At 48.9% G+C, this 24733-nt stretch overlaps 1 protein-coding gene and 1 long non-coding RNA gene across 2 annotated transcripts in view; one reads left to right on the top strand and one right to left on the bottom strand.

Annotated features, from left to right (window-relative positions):
- Positions 1–20772, top strand: part of LOC147652391 (uncharacterized) — a 26858-nt gene extending 6086 nt beyond the window's left edge. The window contains exon 4 of the long non-coding RNA XR_015287718.1: positions 18713–20772. This is a non-coding gene — a long non-coding RNA (uncharacterized LOC147652391). The remainder of the gene's footprint in view (positions 1–18712) is intronic.
- NRIP3 (nuclear receptor interacting protein 3) lies at positions 11106–24733 on the bottom strand. The gene is made up of 7 exons (XM_023928603.2): positions 24178–24733; positions 21546–23276; positions 15064–15243; positions 14353–14435; positions 11741–11880; positions 11313–11365; positions 11106–11207 (listed from the first exon to the last, which is right to left on the bottom strand). Exons 2-7 carry the CDS (start codon positions 22218–22220, stop codon positions 11106–11108), a joined length of 1233 nt encoding a protein of 410 aa, XP_023784371.2. The 5' UTR covers positions 22221–23276; positions 24178–24733.

Below are 24733 nucleotides of genomic sequence, written 5' to 3'. Positions count from 1 at the left end.
CAGTATCACACAAAATATTTCTTATAAAGAAAATTCCAACAATTCCACATGCATAGACCTGCACAGAGAAAATAAGCTGCATTCAGAGACAGCATTGTGCAAGGTGAGTCTGATACTTCAGATGACCACAAATATTGACACTATGGCAACATTTTATATTCTGAGCTTGCCCAGCATGGTGATGTACTTGCTGACCAAGATTAACCCTTTGAACCCTTTGTCTGCTGCTGTTAACTACTGTGGATGCCAGATTCGCTGGCACAAACACGGCATAAAGTCCTGCACTCAAATCAGGAGTGACACCACTTCCACACAAAGGGAGATTCTGGCCTTTTCCTTTCATTCAGATTCAATCTCTGCTCTGAGAGCTGGCTCTGCCAGTGCTGCAAACAGCATCGATTTTGTGGCACCGCGCTGCCAGCGTTTGTGCGGAGGATGCGGAGCAGCGAATGCCCTACTTGCTCTGTTCCCATGACAACACCCTGCAAAGCAGCTCCTGCGAGCTTCCCCCTGACTGCCTCATCGCACCTGACAGCGTGCCCAGGCTCCGACTTTCAACCCAGACAAAGCCTCTTCCTTTAATTACCAAAAAGCCTTTCCCAGGGAAGAAAGATCTGTTTGAAATAGCGGAGTTTTGATCGTCACAGCAGAGGTATTAAGCTCTCCAGCACCCAGACACGAGGAGAATGGCTGAGTTTGGTTTGCCATTCATGCTGCATGTTGGTAATGTAATCAGGAATGACTTGAGGGTTGGCTCCAGGACTATATTCTTTTCTTCATTGTATGCTGAAGTGAATTAATACCTAACAGCACTTCAAGTAACTCCTGATTTCATGTAGAAGATGGCAAATAATTGCTTGGAATAATGTTCTAGAGAAAACAATCTGCTTTTCTTGGGGGTGTGCCTTGTCCTGCCAGTCCTTCAAAAGCTGTGTTTCCATGAGCAAAGCCTTGAGACTGATCAAGCCAGCAGTTCTTCAGGCAAAATGAGCAGGAACAGGTGAGAAATATGGAGCATAAAGATGAGTTCAGGGCATTGAAGCTGAATGGCAGCGGAGGAAAGTAGGATAAGTTTTCCTGCCTGCCAGTCCAGTGTAATGCTAGAGTGAGGTAGAGGATAATTTTTTATTTTTTTTTTTAAACTTCTTTCCTGTACAGATTCTTAGTTTTTAATATGTAGACTGAGAGTTCAGTCTGTGGTTTTGGCTGTACCACTCCCAATTGCTCAGTATTTCCTCAATGGGTGCATGTTGTAATCTGGCTAGAAGGGAATCAAAATTAGGCTTGGTAATGAAAAAATGGCTGAGATCCTTACCAGGACTCGTCAAAGGACCCACAAAAGGACTCCTCCAGGACCAAGAGGAGCTTGCAGCTGAATGCTGGTATGGTTCATTCCTTTCTGAGACATGAACAGCTCTGTGGCTGGGAAGTTCTCTGTCCTGGCATGGCCATGGCCTTACCCAGGACAGGTTTTGGGAGGTGTGAGTGGCAGGGGCTCCCTGCACTGCACCTGAGAATGTAACAGGCCCATAGGTGACAGCACATAACCCATCCTGGGCATTTGCAGCACCTGAACCCATTGGCCCCTAACTGAAGAGTTCAGTGCAGCACAGCAAAGACTCAGAATAAAATCCACTGCAAAAGCCAGTTTCCCTGCTAGGCAGAAAGCATTCTGTGGGTGATTGAACTCAGGATGTCCGCTGGAAGGCTGTTCATCCTGCTGCTGGGTGACCACAACATGCGTATTTTGATTTGTTCCATTGTCAGTGCTGTTCAGCCCAAGCACTTCTGTGACCCCAGCATCAGCCTGCATGGTACCTTCCACTTAACTCAATTACTGGCTCATTTGCTATTCCATTTTATTTGAGCTGGGCCTTAAAGACCAAATCACGTGTACTGCAAATTACACAATGTCCATCCTTGGACAGCTTCAAGCAGGTGCTAAGGAGCAATTAGATCGCTGTCTGTAGAAGCTGCTATTTAACTAAGAAAGAAAAGACAACTCTAAATAAGACAGATGCAGAGAGAGCTCAAAGCTTGCTCACACTGATAATGAAAATTAATCAAACATCATTAGCAGTCTCCAGAGAGTTCAGTACATCATGTGCTTCTGAGATGTGCTTCTGGTTGTTCTCTGCCTGACAAGAGTACCCACTTCTCTCAGCTCAAGGGCAGAAAAGAGATTTGCTGCATCAATTAAAAGATTAAAATTTGGGGCCTTTTACAGAGAGAGAGTTGGGAAGCTTTCTTAAAAACCATTTGGGCCAGCCTGTGGCTTAGCAGTGCTGAGCAGCCAGGATCAGAGGGGAGGCCAATAAATGCATGCAGGTGGTTCCACTAAATACACAGCCTTGCTTTTCCTCCCATGGAGTGGGACTTACCTGGAGACACTCCATTCTGAGCAGTGCTCCCTGGGAGGCTGTTTCTACACCTAAATGCAGCTGTGATGGGTAAGCAGCACATTTCATGCAGAGGAGTTGTCAGGAGAGTTGGTTACTAATACCAATCTCCTAAGGATTATTTTAGCACACAGTTAATTCTACTAAAACCTCATGTCCTTCCTTTTGCCATCCCACTTTTTCGTTGTCCAAGTTGCCCTAATTTTAACTCATCAGCCTCAAAAGCTGGACACCAAGTCCATTCAATTTGTATTGTGTTTAACACCCTGGACCCCTGGTTAGTGCTTCTGAGCTTTACAACAATTGAGTTTTGTTTGGGATTTGTGTTTGTGTCCTTTGGATCTGGTTGTTTACCCACCACCACCACTTATGTTTATAGTTTCGTATTGTGGGAATTATGGGGAAGATGAATAACTGACCTTGATAGTCAAAGATCTGTCAGTTCAGGCTTAAAAATAAAGAGAAAAGAATCTAAAAGAGTGAAAGAAACTCAGGGTTTGTGTTTGCACATGAGCACATAGTGATGTAGACCTGCAGCCATTCCACAAACCAGTCTTCAGGCTGGTGCACATTATCCCTTCATCCTGTCAGAGTCCTGAGAGCTTCTCTCCTGAAGCTGGGCCTTGGGAAGTGACCTTTGGGATTGACCCAGTGACCTCCCTGTAGATGTGGCAGTTTGCAGTGCCAGGGATGGGGCTGTGCCTTCGCTGAGCCTGCCCTCTGCTGCATTACTTACCTGAGACCCCCAGCAACAAGCAAGACATATTTTTCTCCTGAAGCAGTAAGAGGTGCATCTAGATCACCTTAACTTGATTTGGGATGGCAGAGAGTGGAAGTGCAGGGAGAGCAACTGCTGTGGGTTCATTGTCATCAGTGTCTTCTAATACAATTTTTGAACGAGAACATCCTATTAACTCTCTTTGTACAGACTACAGTGATTCATTGTACTAGAGCTTTCTCCAGGTGGCTTTTTTACAGCTGCCACTGTGCTCAGATGCTCTCTGGATCGGTACAGGTTAACCCAGCAGCTCAAATGTTCTCTAGAATTTAGAACATTGACCAGGACCAGAAGAGATATGTCTCCACTGAGATATGTCTCAGCCCTCACAGCTAAGCCTGAGATCTTCACTCTACTCACTACTTCATTGGAAGTCACTGGACAGGACATTGGAAGGTGGCTCATGACCTCAATACCACAGCATAGGAAGCAGCAGGAGGAAGGAAGGAAGGAAATGCCAGGCAGAAGTTTTCTTGCAACAAAACGTGGTCTCAGTTGGAGCAAATTTAACCAGGAGAATGCTAAGCTGTAAATGCCAAGTTAATTAGTCCTCATGCATAATTTGTTTTTAAAAATACACTGACGTCTCCTGAAGGAACTAGAGCCCATTTCCCCTTCTGTTAGCCTTAAAAGTCAATCCGAAAAAATGCCATTGAAGTCTAAACCAAGAAGTATCACGATGCTTTCAGTAGAGAAACTCTCTGTGAGTAGGAGCTTAAAATCCACAGATTTCCTCTCTAAGCCTGCCAAACCAGAAGGCTGAACAGCCTTCCCAGGGCACCTCTCACAGCAGAGCCACTTCACTGGATTCTCATATGACTGCACTGTTGAGGCCCAGTTTCTTTGTTACACCAGCTCCAAGCCACATTTTGCCCAGTTATGGGTTTTCTACTTCCCCACCAGCAATCAAAAAGGCTAGTGGCAAAGTCCTGACCATTTTTCATGTGTCCTGATCTCTACTGGCCTGGATAAAACCAGGTCACTGGGCTACAACTCACTCGTCCCAGCCTTTGTCTTTCACCCAGGGATTTTGAAATGTTTTTTTGATTTGTGATCTAGGAAAGACCCAATGATTAACTCCGAATTATGGTTTTATTTTCAAATTAATTGCCAGTGCCGTCTGGTGTTGCACAGTTTCTCTTTGCCCCTGTTCTCCATGACTCAGTATGTTTTGCATCTGTCAAGAGGCTGATCCCTCTCCTGATCACTCCATGTGATCTTGTTTGTGGAGGAACAGAGGACTGAGATTTATAGCAACACCTTAAAATATATTGGTTTTCTCAGTGAGGTCACAGATCTCAATATTGCTCCATCCCTTATGCAGTATTTTTCAATGCTGCCTTTGCCAGCATTGCCATTGAGATTCTTCCCAGCTAGCAACACCTGGAAAATTCCATGGCCAGCTGTGCATCCCTGTGTTGCAGGTAACAGAGGTACTTGACCCTGCCTACCTCCTCCTTACTGCAGAGAGAGTTTTTAGGTGGCTGGGTCCTGGTCTCCCTCCCCAGTCTTCCTGTCAGTCCTCTCTTAGTGTTTCATCCCTTGCTAGGAGCATCTGGCACCGAGATGCTGCCAGCCCGAGCCCGGGGACAGCGCAGCCCGCGGTCCCTGCGCTCCTCCCGAGCCAAGCTCCAGCAGCTGGCTACCACAGCACAGGGTCTGGCAGCTCCACAGGCGATACAAGCCCAGCGGCAGCTCAGAGCGCCAGGTAGGGCTTTCCTCAGCTGCAGTAGCTCCACTGGAGGGAGGAGGTTGTTTCTCTCCGCGAAAGAGAGGTGCGAGGTGGTGAGCAGTAAATGAGTGCTGGCCCTGGCACTGCCGAGGGGAGCACAAGCGGCTGGAGCAGCATTAAGAGCTGCCCACCTTCTGCAGATCCCCCAGCTGTTTCTGGGTACTGGGCGGGTTGATGTTTCATAAGCACCTAACTTTACACCGCTATTCCTTGTGCGAGCCGAGGCGCTTTTCTGGAGGATCCAACCGCGTCTCCCTGCGGGGGCAGCCACGAGCCCCGGGCATCCATCCGAGCACAGCCAAAAAGCCGAGAGAAGGTCCCCGCAGCTTCCCCCCCCCTAATTCTGCTGCTGCCGTGGCTTCCTGTTATTCCTAAACTCCTATTTTTAGGTTGTCGACTGTCTCCATAGCCATTTTGGGAGTGATGAAATCTCATCCCGGGGAAGTGGTTGCAGCACCACTCTGGTAACAAAATCATTAAATCAATCGCCTTTGCAGCAAAGCCATCTCTGGTGAAATGTCACTGATACCTGCAGTGTCATCTCCAGAGCCTGCAGACTTCCGTCAGCTGTGTGCTTGTTAAGAGAGGAGGAGGAGGCCAGCACATGGCTGAGCTACTGCCAGCAGGGCAGAGCTCATGGAAAAGAGGAAAAAAAAGAGGAATCTCAGCTTAGGAAAAGGAGCACACTTTCAGTTAATGGAAACCTGATACTTCACCTCCATCTATTAAGCAGCAGGTGGGAAAGCAATACAGACCTCAGCTGATGTTTGTCCCATAAAATAAACCCAGCAATATACAGCCCCAAGACATATGTTTATGTAGAAATAAGTCATCAAGTTATTTGCTTCTGAGACATAAGAATTAGATTTGTTTTCACAACATGTTGAGCATCACTTCATCATCAGTAATAGAAAAGCCTGTAAAAAGGACCTCCCTGGAGAGCTATTAGATAACAGATTACCCTGGAGATAACTGTGAAGAGACACCCCAGCAGGTCTCATCTAATCAGCTGCTCTGTTGGTAGAAGTGATGAACAAATGTTGGTGGATCTCAGCAGGACCCAAAATGCATGTGAGTGATGGCTGTAGGGCTGCTCCTGGCAAAGGCCTCTGCCTTTCCACTGCAGAGTGGCCAGCCCAGAAGAACTTAAGCAGCAAATGTGGTGGAAGGAGGTGGGGCTGTGGGGTGAGCCCCACTCTGCAGCCCCAGGGTGCTCTCAGAGGGTCTTCTCTGCTGCTGCCTGCCCGCATGCCCTCAGGTGCATCACTTACTGTAAGTACAGGCATGAATTGGGAGCCTGACAGCCACTCTCCACCAGATCTTCAGGTCTCTGAAATTTTCACCGAGTGTTGATGCCTTGCCCACATGGGCCATCTTAATTGTAAGGGCCCAAGCATCAAGATGCTGAATGTTCCACCAGCTTTTGAAGGTCTGCAGTGGGCTCACCAGGGTTCTGTTTAATGTCTTCTTCTTTGAGTTCTTTGTCTTGGCTTTAGACATGACCAAAAAGACGTGGTCTTGGAGGGACCAAAGGCATTTCATCCCACCATGCACTGCTGGCCACATGAGCACAAGGGACAGTGCTTTGGCCAAGGAGCAGCTGGCTCACTTTCCCTGAGGCTGCTTGGGAAGGGGGTTGTGCTTGCTGTGAGATGTTTGTGTGCAGCATGACGGCATTAACCAGCTGAATAAAACATTCAACCAAACCCTCTCCCGCCCCAGAGGCTTCTCACAATATCCTCTCACAGCTTTCCTTATCTCCTGAGTCCTCCTCATCCCACATGGCTGCAGGCATTTCCCTCTTCTCTGCTCCCAGCACCTGCCAAGAGGCAGCAGGTCCCTCGGTTACAAGGCCTTCCTGCAAACCCCTGTCAGGGAGGGGTTGCCAAAGGGGCACAGGCACACACCTGTGCTGGAGAGGAGCACCCAGGGCTTGTGGAGCTGCTCTGCAGCACTCAGCTGCTGTACCCTTTACCCCTGTGACCATGCAAGTGCTTGACACAAAGATCCGATATTATTTCCCCTATTCTGTAATCCCTCTGGACTGAGGTCAGTGCCTGGCCCCTATAGCAACTGTCCTGTCTTATCCTGCTCACAGGAGCCACCTCTGAAGGGCCACCAGCTCCAGGGCTAGCCCCAGCATGCAGAAGGGATGGAATTTTGCCCATTGATTTTCTATTTGTGTGTGCTGGCACTCTGCTCTCTAGCATCACAAATACAATCTAGAAACCTGTAGCAGCTCCAGGAAGCACAAGATGTTATTTTTGCCTGTACATTGATTCTTCTAATTTTTTTCTCCATTTTATTGCTGGAGCCTGGTTTCTTTCCATGCTCAGAGAAAATGCCAGCCCAGCATTGACGAGAGCCAATTTCACTGGGCGTGGAGTATTGCTGCTCCACCAAAGGTTGTTGCTGGGGACTTGGAGTGGGTGAAAGGATAATTCCTCATCAGTGAGACAGAGCTCAACTACTGCTGAAGCATCCTAAAGCCCATGCAGGCGGAGACAGGAACTCCCTAAATTCAGATTCAAAGCTTTGGGGAAGACCCTGACCTCTGCCTGTGGTCACACAGCAATGGCACTCATTCCTCTCGTGTTCTGGCTGCTTTCTTCTCCCAGCTTTCCAGAGTTTGCAAAGGACTCTCACACCCACCTGCGCTGGCATTGCCCCAGCAAGATAACACCAAAACAGCTTTCCAAAGGGTAAACCTGGAAAGAGCAGGATCCCATAGATCCCATACCTCCCTCGGGAGGGTGAGCCATGGCGACAGAAGGTTGGGATTTCAAGTGGTCACCTTTTAGCCCAAATGCTGTGTGCCATTTAGCCTGCCCTGGTTAATTCATCCCAACTGCTGCTCTCTCTCAGTTCCCAACACCATTTCCAAAAGCACTGTAGAGCCCCAACAGGCTTAAAAGTGAAACAAAACCCTTTTCCTAAAAGAGACATGCACTGAAAAAAAAAATCATATCAAGCATACAAGCAAATAAACAGCAATAAGAGTGTAACTTTATTTAGATTTAATTTGACATTTAACACAGTAATAGGCACAGAAAGAAAAAAGTACCAAAATACCAAACTCATAGGATATAAAATAATCAAATATATTTCATATTTAGTGAAATATTTCTACAACACATCAGTGGGACTACCCTGGGCAGCCCAACCCTGTAAATATATATATATATATATTTATAACTGTGTTATATAAAATACTGTATGTAGAGAAAGCACTGAAGCTTATCACCAAAATAGAAAATAGCTCAAAATACAGATAGTTCAGGTTTGCTGGATGTACCCAATACTGAAAAGAAGTCCAAACCCACTGCAGGAGATAAAGCTCCAGCCAGGATGCTGTGGCAGGCATGGGATGGCAGGGGTGGGCACACACTGGATCAGCTGCCAGGAGCCTGGCTGCCAATGGCCATGAGGTGACCAAACTTTCTGATTCTCACCCAGAACCACCCAAGAGGCTTCTGAAGCAGGAATGCCGCTGGTGCTTGCATTGATGCCAGGGCCAAAGTGCTTTTGCTAAGTCAGAGCTACCTGACTCCTGCAGCACAACCTGACCCCTTAAGGATCCAGCTGCAGCAGGACTGGCCATCAGCAGATGCACAACACCACAAGGACATTATTCTGAATTTTAAAGATGCCTCTTCAAGCAGATGCCAGCAATTAATTCCCATTAAGTTTTGAAAACATGAAAATCTGAGTTTGTGTGAGGCCAGGCTCCCCCAGGCAATATCATGTGGCACGGGAAGCAGCAACCCTGCTGCTCCAGGACAGTGAAACCAAACAGAAAGCTTGTCCTGGCAAAAACTCCCACCTCCCCTGAGGGTCATCAAGGGTTGTACTTAAGAACCCAAGCAATCTTATATAGACAGGTATAAAAAATATGGCATTTCTGGCAGCAGCATTGAAGTGCAGCTGGAGTCAGTAACCTGCACCAGGCGTGGCCTGGGCGCTGCAGGGGCTTCAGGCTGGGTGCTGGGAGGGCAGGGGTGGCCACAGGTCCTGGTGGCAGGGGCAACCCCGGGCACTGCATCTGCTGCTCTCCACACAACACACTTCCGTGCTTTTTGTTGCTTTTTGGGCCGGTGTAATGGTTGATTTACTTGACTACCCCTATAGGAAGGCAGCCAAGACTTGCCCAGAGGATCCCTCCTCAGAGGGTTTCAAGCCTCTGTGCTGGTGCCAGCCCAAACACTGGGAGATCACTCTGGGAGCCTTCCCAAACCCTGTTCCTGTGCTTCTGCCACGCCACTGCAGAGAAGCCTGTGACCCATTAATAATTCTGCAATTGCTCTTTCTCATCAGGCCAGCAGCTGCATCCCTAATTACATGGCAACAATACTATGCTAACAGGATGAGCTATAATTCCTAGGTGGTATTAACATTGTTATTTCACTTGGAGTAACTTCCTGGTAATGGCCATTTGAATGTGGCAATATCAATTAAGTGAATATAAATGCTTAGCCCCTGGAAAAATCATTAATAAAAATCTCATTCTGATAGCCTCTAATCACAGCTAAGTACAATTACTCATACGAGGCCACTATAAAAAGTATTTTTATCATCAGAAGAAATTCATAAGGTTTTCCCAACTGTTTGTAATAAAGAGGACACTATATAGAAAAGTCCAGAAAATAAGCACAATAAGTTTGTTTCTCAAAACCCATAGATAAACATGACAATATCTCTAAATTACTGGCTACAAACAGGATTTCATTTAGCTCTACTCAAGCTGTAGCCTAGTATAAATGTTTTCAAAGCAGCGCATTGCTGTTTCATCTGGAACAGCTGCACAGGATTTCTTTGATATCAAGCTCTTGTGTGGGGATGGCGTTTCAACTCCTCTTTATGCCTCCAAACTGCTGAAAGTGGAAGGAAAAGACATTTAGTAAAACAGGCATTCCTCGTGGGTTGGGGAGGGGGGAAGCAGCATAATTTGGGCTTGAAAGCAGTACTAAGAAATAATTTATCACTGCTGCGGCGACAGAACCACGCTGCGTCTCTCTCATCTCTGTTTCAAAGGAGACAGGAAAACCAGCCAGGGGTCTTGTGTCCCCCACAGTGCTGTCCCTGGGCTCACACACTGCACCCAGGGCCATCAGCTGTCCCGGACACTGGGCAGGCAGGTGAGCTGGGCATGGAGCAGGGGCACCTGCGCTCCCATCCTGACCGCCCGCTAGCCCGTCCATCCCCCCTGCATCCCCCCGATGCCCATGGATAGAGCCAGCCGAGGGAGGTGCGCTCCTTCTCCTGCTTCCCCGCTCCCTCCCAGGCTCCTGGAGCTCGGCAGTTCCCAGCACGGCAGGTTTGAGGGACACCCCAAACCCCCGGGGCTGGTCGGAATGTGCAGCTGAAGAAGATGCTGACCTACATCAGCCACCAGACACGCTTTCTTGAGCGGTGAGCAAAGGTTTTTTAGGTTGCTCATCGCTGAGCAACCACAAGCGCTGCCTGCGAAGGCACAGAAGTGCAAACCCCCCCGTCAGGCACTCGGTGCCCGCCGGTTTCGTGAGTCAGAGGCAAGAATCAGTGATACATCTCTTATTCACAGCACTCAGCAAGAAAGAGCCCCATGCAGTGCCTGGGAGGAGGGGGTTTGCCCTGCCTGCCTGCCTGCCTGCAGAGCCAGCCACCACAGCTACACACATTTGAAAGGTACAGCACATATTTATCTTCCTTTAGGGAGATAAGGCTGGAAAAATCTGGGACACCAGGAAGAGCTGGCAGGAGGGCTGCTGGGGTAATGCAGGGAGAAGTGGCAACACCATTATCTCCAGACGGGATCTCTCTCTCCAACATTCATGTGGGTTTGTTGGCCTTGCTTCATAAATATTTTCCAGACAAAGGTTTGTTTGCGAACACTGTCAAAGCAGGCCTCAAGGAGTCTTCTTAGTGACCTCCAAAAAGTACATTTCCTAAGGCATTCCCCTGTGCATGGCTTGTCAGACGCCCGCTTTGATGTATAATGTTTACTAGGGAAAAAAAAGCAGTAAAAGTTGACAAAGGCTGCCAAAAAGTCCAGGGACTCCGTTTCAAAATTTGATGAGCTGATGAAAACAATTTCTGCCGGGGCCATTGACCTCTCACTCTCCTCCAGCAAAGGGACCTGGCAGCTCCTGTGTGGCCCTGCCAGGGGGCACTGCCAGCAGGCTGAGGGATGCACATGCAGCTCACCTCCCCAGACTACTTACTGCTCTCCTGCCTCAGCACTGTCAGTGCTCACAAACGGGATTTCTTCCCTGTCCATCTGCCCCAGAACGAGGTGGTGCTTCTCCATGTTTATGACACACTGCAGAGAATATATGTCTTTAGGTAAGAGGGAAATCTGTAAATGAGAGTGGTCCCAGCTCCTCTGTCAGCACAGGTAAGCATCCTGCTGCTGGAAAACTCCTACCTTTAGAGACTTCAGTGTCTGCAGCCCAAAGGAAAAGGGTTGCTCGTTGTCTTCTGAAAAAACAAGACAATTCAGATTTATACATTTAAAATTCCCTCCTGGGCTTTTTGTCAGTGACTCCATCCTTCCTCCCTCCCTTTGTGGTTGTTCTGCTAAACCAAGCCCTGTTTATAAAGGGACTGGCTCCAGAGGAGAACAGGAGGGCACAGGAGGGCAGGCGGATGTGCCTGCAGGGAGATGCAGCGGTTGCTCCACCAGCATGGCAAAGCCAAGCTTGCTGAACACATCCTCCCCCTTCCCTCTGGGGGGCCAAACAAGAACTTACTCTGTTTTAATTTTAACATCTTCCTAGAGCTTTGTTTTTCCTGCTGGGGTAGGAGGAAGTAGACCCCAGCCCACAGTGGAGGACCAGAGGGTTCTACACTCACCCACGACGAGGGCAGCGCACTCCACGGGGACCGCTCCCACCGTGAGGGAGAGACACTCGATCTGGCCAATGGCTTTCACCTTGTTTGGCAGTGAAACCATCTCATCTTCGACAGGGAGTGCTTTGAGATGCTCCTTTAACCTGTGGGCATTGAAAACTCTCCTAACATCAAATGGCCGTGGCTTGGCTGTTCCAGCAAGGAGCAAACGGTGTTTGGAGGGTGCTTACACCTAGGGCACTCTTAGCTTGCTCATTTACCACGCTGCTGCTGGCAAGCTGCTTCCCTGGCAGGTTCTCTGTGGGTGCTCTGCAGGCAGCCAGCAGCCCACACCCACATCAGACCACAGCATGACCCGCAATGCAGCCCAGGGGCTGCCCCAAGCACAGCTCTGTACTGCCTTTTGGGCTTTACCCCAGGAATCTTTTTCCTACATTTTCTCGAGGCTTGGGGAAACACAAAATTGCTTCTAATGCAGAGTGGGGATGGGTTATGCAGTGTAAGGAAGGGTTGGTTCACTCCAGCTTCCACGAGTGGAGCTGACACTGTGTCCCCATGGAATCACAGAAATGCTGAGGTTGGAACAGACCTCTAAGGTCACCGAGTCCAACTGTTGGCCCAGCTCTGCCAAGGTCACCACTAACCTGTGTCCCCAGATGCCACACCCACACCCATTGGCAACACTTCTGTGCCACCACTTCGCTAAGCAGCTTGTTCCCAGGCATGACCATCCTTTCAGTGAAGAAATTTTTTCTGTTACCCAAACCTCACATGGCACAACCTGAGACCATTTCCTCTGGTCCTGTCGTTCTTCACCTCACTCGAGCCTCCTTACAGGTGGTTGTAGAGAGCAAAAAGGTACCCCTGAGTCCCCTTTTCTCCATGCTAAACATGGCTTACATCTGGGGCAGCCCAATCTGTGTTTGTCAGTTTGTTAGGTGCTGCTGCTGCTGGGTTTGTTCAGAGGAAATGAGGACAGATCAATCACATTCAGCCCAAAGAAAAGAAAAAAGGATGTCAGAGATACCTCAAGTACAGCTTCTATCTACACCCTTTGAACCAGCCTGGCAATACTAATTAATTATTTAGCTTCAGTTTCTCTTTTAAACTGAACAAGAATCTAATGGAAAGGCTTTTTGAGGCACTGATCTCTCCCTTGGATGAAAGCCATATCAATTTTCAGCTCTTTGAGGCACCTTTCTGCTGAGCCGCATTGCAGCAGTGCATATGTGTGTGTGTCTGTCTGTCCATCTGTCCTGGGAGAGCCCTCAGAGGTTCCAGGAGTGAGGTGGGCATTGCTGGGAGGGGTAACAGGGGAAAAGGAGCTGGATCCCTTCTGCTGCCTCCTTGGAGTTTGGCCTTAAAAATCAGTAGGAACCTGTCAATCAGAAGTTTATGAATTCCTTGGCCACCTCCTGCACCTCCTACAGCTCCACAGGGGATTTCTCATACTGGCAACCCGTGAGCCTTCTCCACTGCTTTCCTCGGTGTGAGGGGGAGGGAGTGACTGGCATCATGACAAGACACAAAAAGTTTTTGAAAAAGAAGGGAAGAATTGAGCCTGAGCATCAGACACACAAGTGCTGCTTTGAGGCACCGAATCCTCTGAGACCTGGGCAGCAGAAACAGGTTCTGGACTCTTTCTTCAGTGCTCTGTGAAGGACAGGGCAGTGCTGCAAAAACTGCACCAGACACATGTGAGAAACACAGGGAGCAGAGGATCTGTCCCAGAGCATGAAATCCCTCCAAATGCCATCGTGTGGCCATCCTAAGCTTGGCTGATTGTGACAAGGTTGTTGTAAGCACAGCCACCTTCCAGCCACTAAGCACTATTGTGCAAAGTAATTAATGTTAGCACAGCAACAGGCACCATTCATTCAGGGCCTTGCAGTAGTGCTCAGTGAGCAGGTGCAAATTTTCTTTTTTTCTTTCATAATTACTGCAAGATAGCTGCAAAAAGCAATGATTCCATGGGAATAACGTGCCAAAGCCTCCTTGATATCCTGTGAGCTGATGCTCACAGGAGAGATGAGAGAGTTTTGCTGCAAATGGCTGTCAGTCACCTCTCTAATAATCCATAAATACATTTTCTTTCCCTTTAACCAGGAGAAATTTGTAATTGGGAGCAGCATCAGGCACACAGTTCTGAGAACATTCATGCACACAGCTTCTTTACACTGGGTGCTGGGCCAGCAGAGCTGCAGCCACTGGTTGGGGGCATGTGGAGCAGCCTGGTCCCTGCCCTGCCACGGGAGCCTGCGGAGCTGGGCTGGGCTGCAGCCCCACGCCTGCCCTGGGGACACAAAATTCTGGGGAAAGTTCAGCTGTTTCATGAAGCACTGAATGACAAGCAGGCAGTGAAAAAATTCCGTCTGAAGGGATTCCCTCAGGTGAATAGGGTGGTACCAGTGGCTTTCTATTCCATCTCCCTGCCTCTTAGCATTGGGACAGGATGTGGTTGTAACAGGAGGGTCAGGGGCTTGCCCAGTCGCAGCCCAAAGCACTCCCTTCTTCAGAATGGCCATCACTGACACGAGCAAGGGCCCAGCCCCAGGACACTGCCTGTGCTTCTGGTTCCATGCTCCTGCAGAACAGAAATCCAGCTGGATATTTACCCCAGCCTGTCCAGGCAGGCGGACGACATGAGGTTGTGCTGCGAGCCGGTGTCCACCACGGCCTTCAGCTCCTTCCCCGCACACTGCAAGAGCAAGAAGGGATGGGAAATGATGTGTGGGATGCAGGATGAGCACCAGAGTGTCCAGGAGCTCTGGTGCCCATGAACTCTTCTCAAGCCAGCTCATCCCTGCTCCCCTGCACGCCCAGATGTGTGTACGGTCCTGAGCCCTTCCTGGCTCATTTGCCCCTGCAGAGAGCAGATGGAGCAGCCCCAGGCAGGAAGGAACACACTGTGGAGAGTGGGAAATACAAATGAGCGTGGGGCTAAGGAAGAGAAATGTGCAATTACCCTTGGGCAAAGAAAATAGGGGCGGCACTAGAGGAAAACAAGCAGGCAGTGAGCAAAAGGACTTGCCATGGATAATTACATGCCAGCATTTCAGCGTGCTGCCCCAGCCTAGCTATCCCCCTCCACCCTGATGTGTAAGGGAAGACACCCATCAGACCAGTTTTCTCTGTGATTCCCAGGTGGGCATCTCTGCCACAGCAGCCTGGAGCTGCAGAGGGAGTGTATCCCCAAGGCTGTGGCAGTCCTGTGGGAGCACAAACCTGACTGGGAAACACGGAGAACAAGAGCACAGGCTGAGACTGTTGGAAATAAAATCTACAGCAAAAAAAAATCCTACAAAAGGCTGTGGAGGGATTATTACCTGGCAGCTCACCGCTATGAGCTCTTCATCCTCTGTTTTGCCCGAGCTGCCCAGTTTGGTTTGGTTCAGCTTGTTGGTCTGTGATGAGAGGTCGCCCTTTGGAGTCCAGCTGCCTCGGCTGCCTCGGAACTTGGATAAATTTGTCTCCATCAGGCGCTTCTGCAGGATGTTATGTGGTTGCTTTAAGAAAGAACACACACAGGAGAGCACGGTAAAGTCAGAGAAAAGACACACAGTGGCCTGTGTCACCAGACTGCCTGTGGTGCTCTCACAGGAGGGAGGCCCTAAAGTCTTACCCTCCCTAATTCCCAGACTACAGGTATGCTATGCAGGTAGCTAGTTCTGGTTTACCTGTCTTTGACTAAAAAAAAAGCTTTGTTTTGCAAAGGGAATAATACTTTCAAACTATTAACCTTTGAGACCTTGGAGGGATGCCTTTCTTTTACCAAACTCAAATTCAAGGTGGGAATCCAGATGAGTCCAGCCTTTTCAAGCTGGTGTTTCATCCATAACTGCCTTCATCTCTAGATGAAGGGAATTCTGTAGTGATGTGAAAAATTAGGATGTAATAAATCACTTTTCCAATTATAATCACCACCTAAGTATAAAAAATGTCTTAAACTGCCCTCTGTCCTCTTTCCCCTGTACTTTTATTTACCTGCTAAGGGTGGCTAAATGGCACCAATCCTGAGTGCCATACCACAAGAAGAAAGGGAGAGGAAGGAAAGAGGTAAGCTGGTCTGAGGCAGGTTGGTATTATCCCAGAATTCCCAACACCTCTCTCTTTCTCTGTCATTTCCATTTGCTCCAGGAGAAACATGTTGCCTCTCAAGACCTCCTCCAACCTCTTTCCCAAAAGCCTTTTTATGTTTAATGTTCATCACAGATGGATGCACACACTCTGCTGGAGGTGAAATGACTCCATCTGATTATCTGCTCATTTCTCTGCCCAGCTAATCTGCCCTCCCCATTAATGCCTTTCCTTCTGATTTTAATTTGTCCATGGTGAGACATTTTTACTGGCTTATTCCCAGATTTTTGCATTCATGTTAAACATGCCTGTGTGTCTGCAGAGACATCTGAACCAGCAAACCTCCTCATCCCAAGGGAATATCAGAGTCAGGACAACTTTGAAAACCTTGGGCCACGGGTTGACAGGTTGGCCAGTGCCCACCCTTGTGCACAGCATGTTAAGTAACACCACTTACAGAAGTCTAATGCAAGCTGGCATCATCCTGAAATAACCACAGCCACGCTGGCGATTCAGATCCCACTGTGGGCGCAATACGGGCGGTGGAGCTGGTCCTGACTGATGGGATGGGGCAGCTGCAGCCAGCACCAGTGGTCACTGGGACATGTCAGCTCCTTGCATCCCCACTTCCCACTGCTCTGATTTCTGCTACTTGAAATTAAATCCCATGGCCATTTTGGGTTACAGGCGCTGTGTCTGACCAACCCACTACAGAGCGTGTCCTGTGTGCAGGCAGCAGCTCCTGCTGATGGGGAGGAATCAGATCTGACATTGTGCTGCCTTCCCAGTGAGGCCAAACAGCAGAAACCAGTATTACTGAACTGGATTAAAGGCAGGCAGAGTGGCTGCACTGGTGCTGGGCCCTGCTTGCAGGGACAAGCAGATCAGTTTGGAAGCGAGGGCTCCTTGTATGAGGCAGAAGCTGTAGGTGCGCAGTCAGCACTGTGATCCCCTCCAGTGCTCCTCACCAGAGCAAAAATGCAAGCCAGGGTTTTTTGACAGTGGGTGGGATGTCCTTTTCACCCTTTATGTTTGACTGCAGCTCAGGAACACAGCCAGAACACTAATTCTTCCCATAATTTAAAAATGACAAAAGAAAGGGGAGTGTAGAAGTGAATGGATGGAGTTCACCCAGCTGGCCAGAAGACAGCCTGTCACACAGTGGTCACCTCCTTGTGCCCAGCCCCACTCAAGCAGGACCAAGAGAAATTTCTGAATGGCATCATGCAGGACAATCTGGGTGTTCTTCTGAACTGCCTGGCCTCAATCTCCAGCACATTCCTCATTGCTATTTTAACTGTCATCTACCATTGAATTCAACCTAATTTTTTTGGAGTGCAAGTTCTCCTATGGGTTGTTAATCAGTAGCATACATGGGTTTTCTCAAGCCCTGGTTTTCATGAATCTTATATGAGATCCATCACCAAAAGGAAAAAATCCATCACTCAGTGGACACAAGTTACCAGCACAAATGGGGTTGTCTTTTGTTGACACTTGCCCTTCTGAAAAATCACAGCAAATCCTGCCTCAGGGGGGACAAATATTCCTTATGTTGTGCTCCAGTACAGAAATAATCTGGCAAGAGGGGGCTGGAAAGGTTCCCTGCAGCACCATCCTGTCTCAGGCTATTAATTAGTTTGCTTTAACTTGGATTTCCCTTGACTCTTGTGTTCAACAGAGTGAGGGATGTTAGTCACAGAGATGACTCAAGTGATGGATACGTACTTGGTAAATGGATAATGTGCCAGGGAATGCTTGCAAATGCACATTTTGCTGGCAAACTGCAAGCAGACCGTGTCTGGGAGGGAGGAAGAGAGGAGAGGAAAACCTCCTCCTGACAGCAGTGGACAAGGCAGCTGTGCTCTCCTTCCAGCATGGGCCTGGCAGTGTTTGAAGGAACCCAGATTACCTGGTACAATATTCCTTTACCTGGTACAATATTCCTTTGCATTGCAAAAAAACTGTTGAATGTTTTATAAAAATATAGAATGTTTCATTTCATTGTATCAGAAAAAAAAAAAAAAGTTTTCCTTATTATATATACAAATACAAATAAATACAAATCAGGATTTTTTTCATAAGATATGTCCAACACCGAGATTTGCAAAAACCTGTGACCCCCTAAAAATGTCACAGTGAAAACCTAAAAAAATGAGTGGAAACATCATTTATTGCTGACCTTATTTACCACTGTCTGTCAAAAGCACAAATAATTCTGCCCAGCTTTTTTCCCCTCTGATTTATAAGCAAGTGCATTGCTGCAGCTTGCAGTATTCATTTCACTGGAAGGTTTCCCTCTATTTGGCTTCTAAATCTGAGGATAACAAGGCCCATCAGCAATTTCAGTCGGGAGATGAAAGTCAGGAAAGACACCAGCTCCCCTCCTCCACAAACCCATCTCAAGAGGTTTGTCCTCTCTTCTGTTCCTAGACAGTAGGGGCGAAAAAAAAAGGAGTTTTAATGCATCAACAGAGCTAGTCCCAAGAAATAATCAATTTGTCTCTCTTCTTCCCATCCTTCATCCAAATTGACATGTTCTACCAGCATCCTGTGCTGTCAGACACTCTCTTAGAGTGATGAGGTGGGACAGAGCTGCCCCCTGCACCCTGTGTGCCCAGGCAGCCCTGGGCACAGCAGTGCACACAACATCAGAGCTTTTTGCATTTCAGGGAAGACACACCAAGCTCTGGGGCATGCACAGCAGGGAACTGGGGACACCTGAATGCACTGCAGCTCATCCAGTGCTGCACCAGCCACGGGAAGCTGTGGCCAGGACCACCACAGGACACCCAGGGTTGTGCTGAGGGTGCCCAGGGGAGGTCTGAGGGCATGATGGAAACGGGAAATGCTTCTGTTGCTGTTGCTGCTTTTGGTACTATTTATAACTCTGTTTCCCAGGTTGTCAAATGATGTGGAACTGTTCCAGACAAGCTGCTCCAAACTGGTCCAAACTGAGGGCAAGGGGCTAGGGTCAGAGCACCAGGAGGAGCTGCAAGAGCCAGCACACCCTGTCCAGGTTGGGAAGGGAGCCATGTCAGGAAGCCACATCACAGCTAAAGACCACCTTGTGCCAATTTTTTGGGCTTCAGAAAAGAGGATAATAGAGGGAAGAGGCATCAAAATGAAGCTATTTCTGTTCTCTACATCCAGCCCAACAGTTGCCAAATTCAGGGTATACTTTGCTATAGCTTGGTCTCATACTGGACAGAGTGGAGTACATAACAGGAGCGAGGAGCTAGAGCTTGGTCTGAGCCAGAACAATCCAATGGAAATGACGAGAGCATTGAAATGGATGATTACAAGTATTTATCAGACCTGCCTGTGCACAGCATCACCAGGAGAGCTGCTCCAGGAGCTGAGCAATGGCACACAGACCGGGGGACACCAGCACACCCACCCTGGTGACCTGCTGCTGCTTCACTGTGCACAGTACCCCCCGCACCATAGCCAAAAGGAAGGGGATTTCTCCCCAGAACTGGAATTCTTGTTGCCAGCTGCCACAGTGACAGACAGGATCTGTTCTCACCACCTGTCGCCATCTCTGAGGAGCTGTTCCCTCGTCTCTGCTCCTGCCAAGGCTGTTGGAAAACCCCCGCAGGAAACCCTGCGTTAATAACGCCGGTCACGTCAGAAGCCCCTCCACACACGTCACCACAGCTGCCACACGGCTCTGGGCACAAAAACGTGCTGCTTTGGGAGGAGATGCACGATTATTCACAAGGAGGCCATGCACACGCCTTGGGCCAAGACCTCTGATGCCCTGGGCATCCTGATCATGCAGCTCAGTCCCTCTGGGCATGTGCCTCTCAATTTGGAGCCACGCGAAAGTGAAGTCCCATATTTTGGAGGGTCTCCAGTCTCAGGGATGCACAATCCCCCACTCCTCCTGGGAACAACCCTTGTGACATCCAGGCAGCCAGGGCAGTGGGGACACACAGTGTGTCCTCTCACAGCAATCCCATGGACACATCTCTGAAATCCACGGAATCTTCTCTGGAGCTGTGGGAATGGCCTGAGCACGTGCCAGTTCTCTCACTCTGGGGACTCCCTGCACACCCCATGGGGTAGGAGGTTGTAGCCAAGGGAGCCCTGGCCACACGTGCCCACTGTGCCATCAGCCTCACCGTGGTATGGGGACAAGGGGGATTTTGCAGTGGGGTGGCCCACAGCAGCTGGGTTCTACCCCCATCCCCAGCCAGAGACCCACCCAGCCACAATAGCCAGATGGACATCTCATCTCTGCCACATTGCACCCTCTTTTGGTTCTTGGAGGGGATTGGGAGCTGTGGCCCTCCCCAGGGCTTTGGCACATCCCTGGAGATCCCCCCATGCAGATCCTCCCTGCAGGAGCTGTGGCTGCAGCAGGGGTGATGCTGCAGCCATGGTGCAGGAGCAGGGAGAGCACCTCGAGTGACATCTCTGTGTCCAAAGTGGTGTCAAGGAGCCCCATGCTCTGCCCCTGGTGCTGGTTCAAAACCTGGTCCTCACTGTGCAGGGCAAAGGACCTCAGTGCTCAGTGCCCCTGGCTCCTGCTACCTGTTGATTCTAATCTGGGCAGAGCAAAACCCACATCAGGGATTCAGTCCTGCTCACTGGGGGTCACAGAGCCACAAAATGTCATTTACACTCTGCTGATAATAGTAATAATGCCATCCCTCCCTGAAATGCACTTCAGCTCCCTGCTGGAGAGCTGCAATTCAATGGTGACCAGGAAAGCCCCTTCTGAGCCTTACCCTGGGCAGGAGCTTCACTTCCTACAATTGCAAAACACTTGGGATATCAAAAATAAATCACCTCCATGTGTACTGCAGAGAACAGCCAACTCATTCCACTTGTCTCAGGCAGGCAGAGCCAAGCCTAACCCTGCTGAGCAGGAAGGCTCTGACAGAACAAAACACTCAAAATAAAAAGATTGACATTGGTTTTCAATAAAACCTATATCAAGCATTGGAAAAAAACCAGTATTGTTTTACAAGGTGCAAGTTTTTTTCACCACTTGGCAAAAAAAACTAAAGGAGCTTCCCCTGGTAGATATGTTTTCTAAATTTTACCCCTTATGTCAGAACTTTGGATGTCACATTGAAGTATCCTTTCCCAGTAGAGAAAGCTGAAACATTTCTACAGTATTTAGAAATGCTCTCCAGCCCCCAGACATGGTGAATAACACCAAGTACAGGATCACATGGATCACTGTATACATAAACATTTTAAACCTAAAATTATGTCTCTTTGGTTTAAAAACCCCATACATGCATTAGCCTTTATTGAAGCATGATCTTGACAGTTTGACATTTTGAAATACCAGTGACTATACCAAATCTTTATGATTATGTGTTGTGTGCATATATAGATCACAGGCCAACATGTGTGTGTACCTATGCATTGTATGAAGCCATTTTGACTTACTCTGACCCAGAGAGGAAATTTGTGCTGCAATCAGAATGCCATTTTCATGCAAAAATAAAAAAAAAAAAATTAAAAATTAATTTAAAAAATATAAATGCTATGAACTCTGAGTGCCAGGTATCTAAAAGTACTTACTAGTAGGAAACAACTGCGGTTATAACCAGCATCTTATTTCTACTCCCTTCCTTCTACATTAAAAAGTCCCTTTTTTTTTACAATCAGTTTCCACACGCAACCAACTTCCCCTAACAGAAACCAGCGTGAAGAAAGACACTGCCCTACCAGCTTCTTAAGTCTCCTTCCAATAAACACAATAGAGCCTTACAGTATCTTTCGAAGTGCCCAGCTTCTTCAGCCCGTCCAGAGGCAGGAGATCTGCAGAATCCTTGTGAATAAACTGAACCGCCTGCTTCATCCTCCTCTGCTGGCGGAGAGACGCCGCTTCCCTGATCTCCACTTCTTTCCTACTCGGCTCTGTCAGGATCCCCGAATAAAACATCTCTCCTCCCGCGAGTGGCTCTCTCCTCGAAGATGCGCGTCTCGGGGAGCTGCTGTGCTGGGGATGCTCTGTCGCCTGCGCTTTATATCCGGAGCCTGGTGACGTGAGGAGGCCGGCAGGTGCCTCGGCCGGAGGGGCTGGGCACATCGGCAGCGCCGGGGGAGCTCGGGCTGCTCCCAGGGGACAGCACATCCCTGCCCCTCCCGACAGCCAGGCCAGCACAGCCGCTCCGGGGCTCTCAAACCCCTCCCGGGGAACAGAAAACAGCACAGCGGCACCGGCACGGCGCTGCCCAGCAGGCTCCCGGCCAGCCCCGGGACTGCCCTGGGTGGGGAACTGAGGTGTCAGGACAGGTGACACTGCCCAGCACCCTGGGGGTGCTCCCGGGGGCTGCTCCCCCGGCCCCGCCTGGACTGTGCCGCTGGCCATGGGGAGCGTCGGGACCTTGTGCCCGGGGCGGGCTCGGGGTGCCCCCGGTCTCATCACAGCAATCTGGATCATCCCTGTCCACTCGAGAGCCCAGGAAAACTGTCACAAAAGGTGTCCCAGCCAAACTGGGCTTAATGCAGATTTGCACAGGGTTTCTGTACCCATTAAATGTCCGTGTACAGCACAATTTGACTAATCAGCAACACCCACACAACTGATTGTTAATCAGAGCAAAACTTGGCAAAGCAGCTACAGTTTTGCAGCTTTTGTGCTGCCTGCCTAATGACCCAGATGTTGCTGGAGTCAGTCTTGCTGTAGTTACTTACCTCTGATCCCAGACAAAGCTGAGAGATGTGTTAGAGGATGCTGGCATTACCTTGGCTGCCTAGAGGTATCCTGTATTCTTCATGGGCATTCTAGGCTTCCTTTAATTTATTTTTAAAAAAAGTCCTTTAATTTATTTTATTTAAGCGTGAACAAAATCTCCAGTAAAATTCCTACACCTCTGTCCATTACAGTTTTCAATATGAACTAATACACATTAACAAACATAATAGAGCTTTATACTATAAAAACTGATTAATGTAATGGTTACAGAAGGTCATTTTCTTAGCAGGACTCACAGGACACTTGGGTTTCTCTCACTGCAACAGCGAGTGAGGGCAGCAGGTGCTTCCCTGAATTTTCTGCTTTCCAAGTAATTTGTTGCATGGAATAGGTGCAGAAAAAATGCAGCTCTGCCTCAGCGAGACAATACAGATCTGTAAACACTCCACATGGGTTTGGCTCTTGTTAAACTGAGAGAGACCTTTTTTATGCTAGACAAAGCACAAGAAAAGCAGAGCTTAGCCCAGGATTTATGCCAAGCCAGACCTATAGGACACTTTCTGCCTTCCAGAGCTGGGACACTGTTTCTCCTTTGCTCTCCCCCAGCAGCAGAGCCTGGGCTCACATTTTCTGCTCACCAAGACACCACAGGCACCCTGCAGCTCTTGCTCCTGGCCTGGGGAGTGGGGCTGGTACAGAGCAGGGCTGATGCCAGAGCAACAACACTCTGTGGGTAAGCTTACACATCTGAGCCCTGCAGCCACAGACAGACCATGTATGTTCAGCCCCTTCTCATGTGACCTGGGAGAGAGGAGGGAAAAAAATCAGATGATGAGTCAGAACGCCATAAAACCCGAGCACATTATTTCACAGCCTCACAGAAAGGCCACAACACAGGAGCCAGCCCAGCTCAGTGAATGTGTCAGCCTGCAGAAGGATAACAGGGCTGACAGTCTGAAGGGGGATATAATTTTTATTCCCTATGCTGACTCAGCTCATTACATGACAGGACCATCATTCCACTCCAGCACACATGGCCAGGAGGATAAAAGCACCTTATTTTTCACCTTGGGAGCTATTTGGCACTTTTCCAGCTGATTAAATCAAGATATACGATGTCATCCACACTCTCATGAAGACAAGGAGGAAGCAAAAGGGCTGACACTGAAACCAGGAGACAATTTTTAGTATAAAAGCTTCATGGAGTAGCAGCATTCTGCCCAATGTATTAACAAATGCCCAGTCAGCTCTGGCTTATTTCAAGAAGAGTAAGCACAGGTGGAGCATGAGAAGCCCCCTCACACTGCAGCTCCGAGGCTGCAGCCTGTGTTTCCATTCAGCACACAAGCATTTCGCCTGAGCCCTGCAATTTCACTTCTGCTGTATGTTATAAATGCACTTTGTGCCAACAGCTCTGAGGAAAATCTGCTCAGTGCTCAAGAGTAACAAATGAGATAAAAGATTAATTTCTCTCTTGATTTTTAATCCTGAGAAAAAGGGAAGAAGCAGTAAGCCATCTCCTCAAATTATGCAGGATCTGCATTGAAGGAGGGGCTCGGTTTGGACAGCTCAAACCCAGGAGTTAAGCTGGTTAAGTGGTTAAATCGTTTGTTTGCAACAGATTAGCCGGTGGTATTTCTTGCCCTTCCCATACAAAGTATCTAAATAGGGGCACATTTCAGAAAAATTCCCATCCACTCACCGGAGACAAGACTGTGCATGACCACTGCCCCTTACCCAATAAAAGCTTCGAGTGACAAAACCACTTTTCTTGCTCTTTCCTGCCTCCAGAGCAGCACGGAATGTTCCTCCGCACCTCCATACAAAATCAATTCGTGTCAAAAAGAGGCTTCCCAGGGCTGTGATGGAGAAAACCCCTCCAGCCTGGCTCTGGCCCTGCCCTCCAGGACAGGCTGGCTGTTCCAGCAAGGTGTCAGCATGGACAGGCACAGGACACCGGGGGCTGGTGGCTCTGGCAGGTGCCAGCAGAGCCGCCGCAGCTTTGGAATGGGCTCCGTCCCGTGCCCGGGGCATCTTCCCCAGAGCTTTTTTGCCAGCAAATTCCTCGCTGTCCAAACCCATCGCAAAGAGCAAAGAGAGGGACACGGTGCTTTCCCTGGCCTTTCCAACTTGCCCTTTGCCATCCCAGCTGGGGACAGGGAAGGCAGCCCCTTGGAGGGGGAAGAGAGGATGCACAACTTTGATAAGCTTATCAGCCGCTCTCCAGGGCAGACAATGCCACAGCTGCCCTGCCTTTC

Source organism: Cyanistes caeruleus, chromosome 6, assembly GCF_971803275.1.
Source record: "Cyanistes caeruleus chromosome 6, bCyaCae1.hap1.1, whole genome shotgun sequence".
Lineage (NCBI taxonomy): Eukaryota > Metazoa > Chordata > Aves > Passeriformes > Paridae > Cyanistes > Cyanistes caeruleus.
The sequence above is the reverse complement of the archived record's forward strand: the minus strand, read 5'-3'. Positions and strand labels throughout refer to the sequence as shown.

Excerpts from the sequence above, each read along its gene's own strand:
- NRIP3 (XM_023928603.2), bottom strand. The coding sequence starts at position 22,220 with ATGATCCAGATTGCTGTGATGAGACCGGGGGCACCCCGAGCCCGCCCC. Across the intron at positions 15,244-21,545 it reads TGGGCACTTCGAAAGATACT|CAACCACATAACATCCTGCA; the intron begins GTAAGGCTCTAT and ends TCTTTCTTAAAG. Across the intron at positions 11,881-14,352 it reads GCCTGCCTGGACAGGCTGGG|GTTAAAGGAGCATCTCAAAG; the intron begins GTAAATATCCAG and ends CAATGCCCACAG.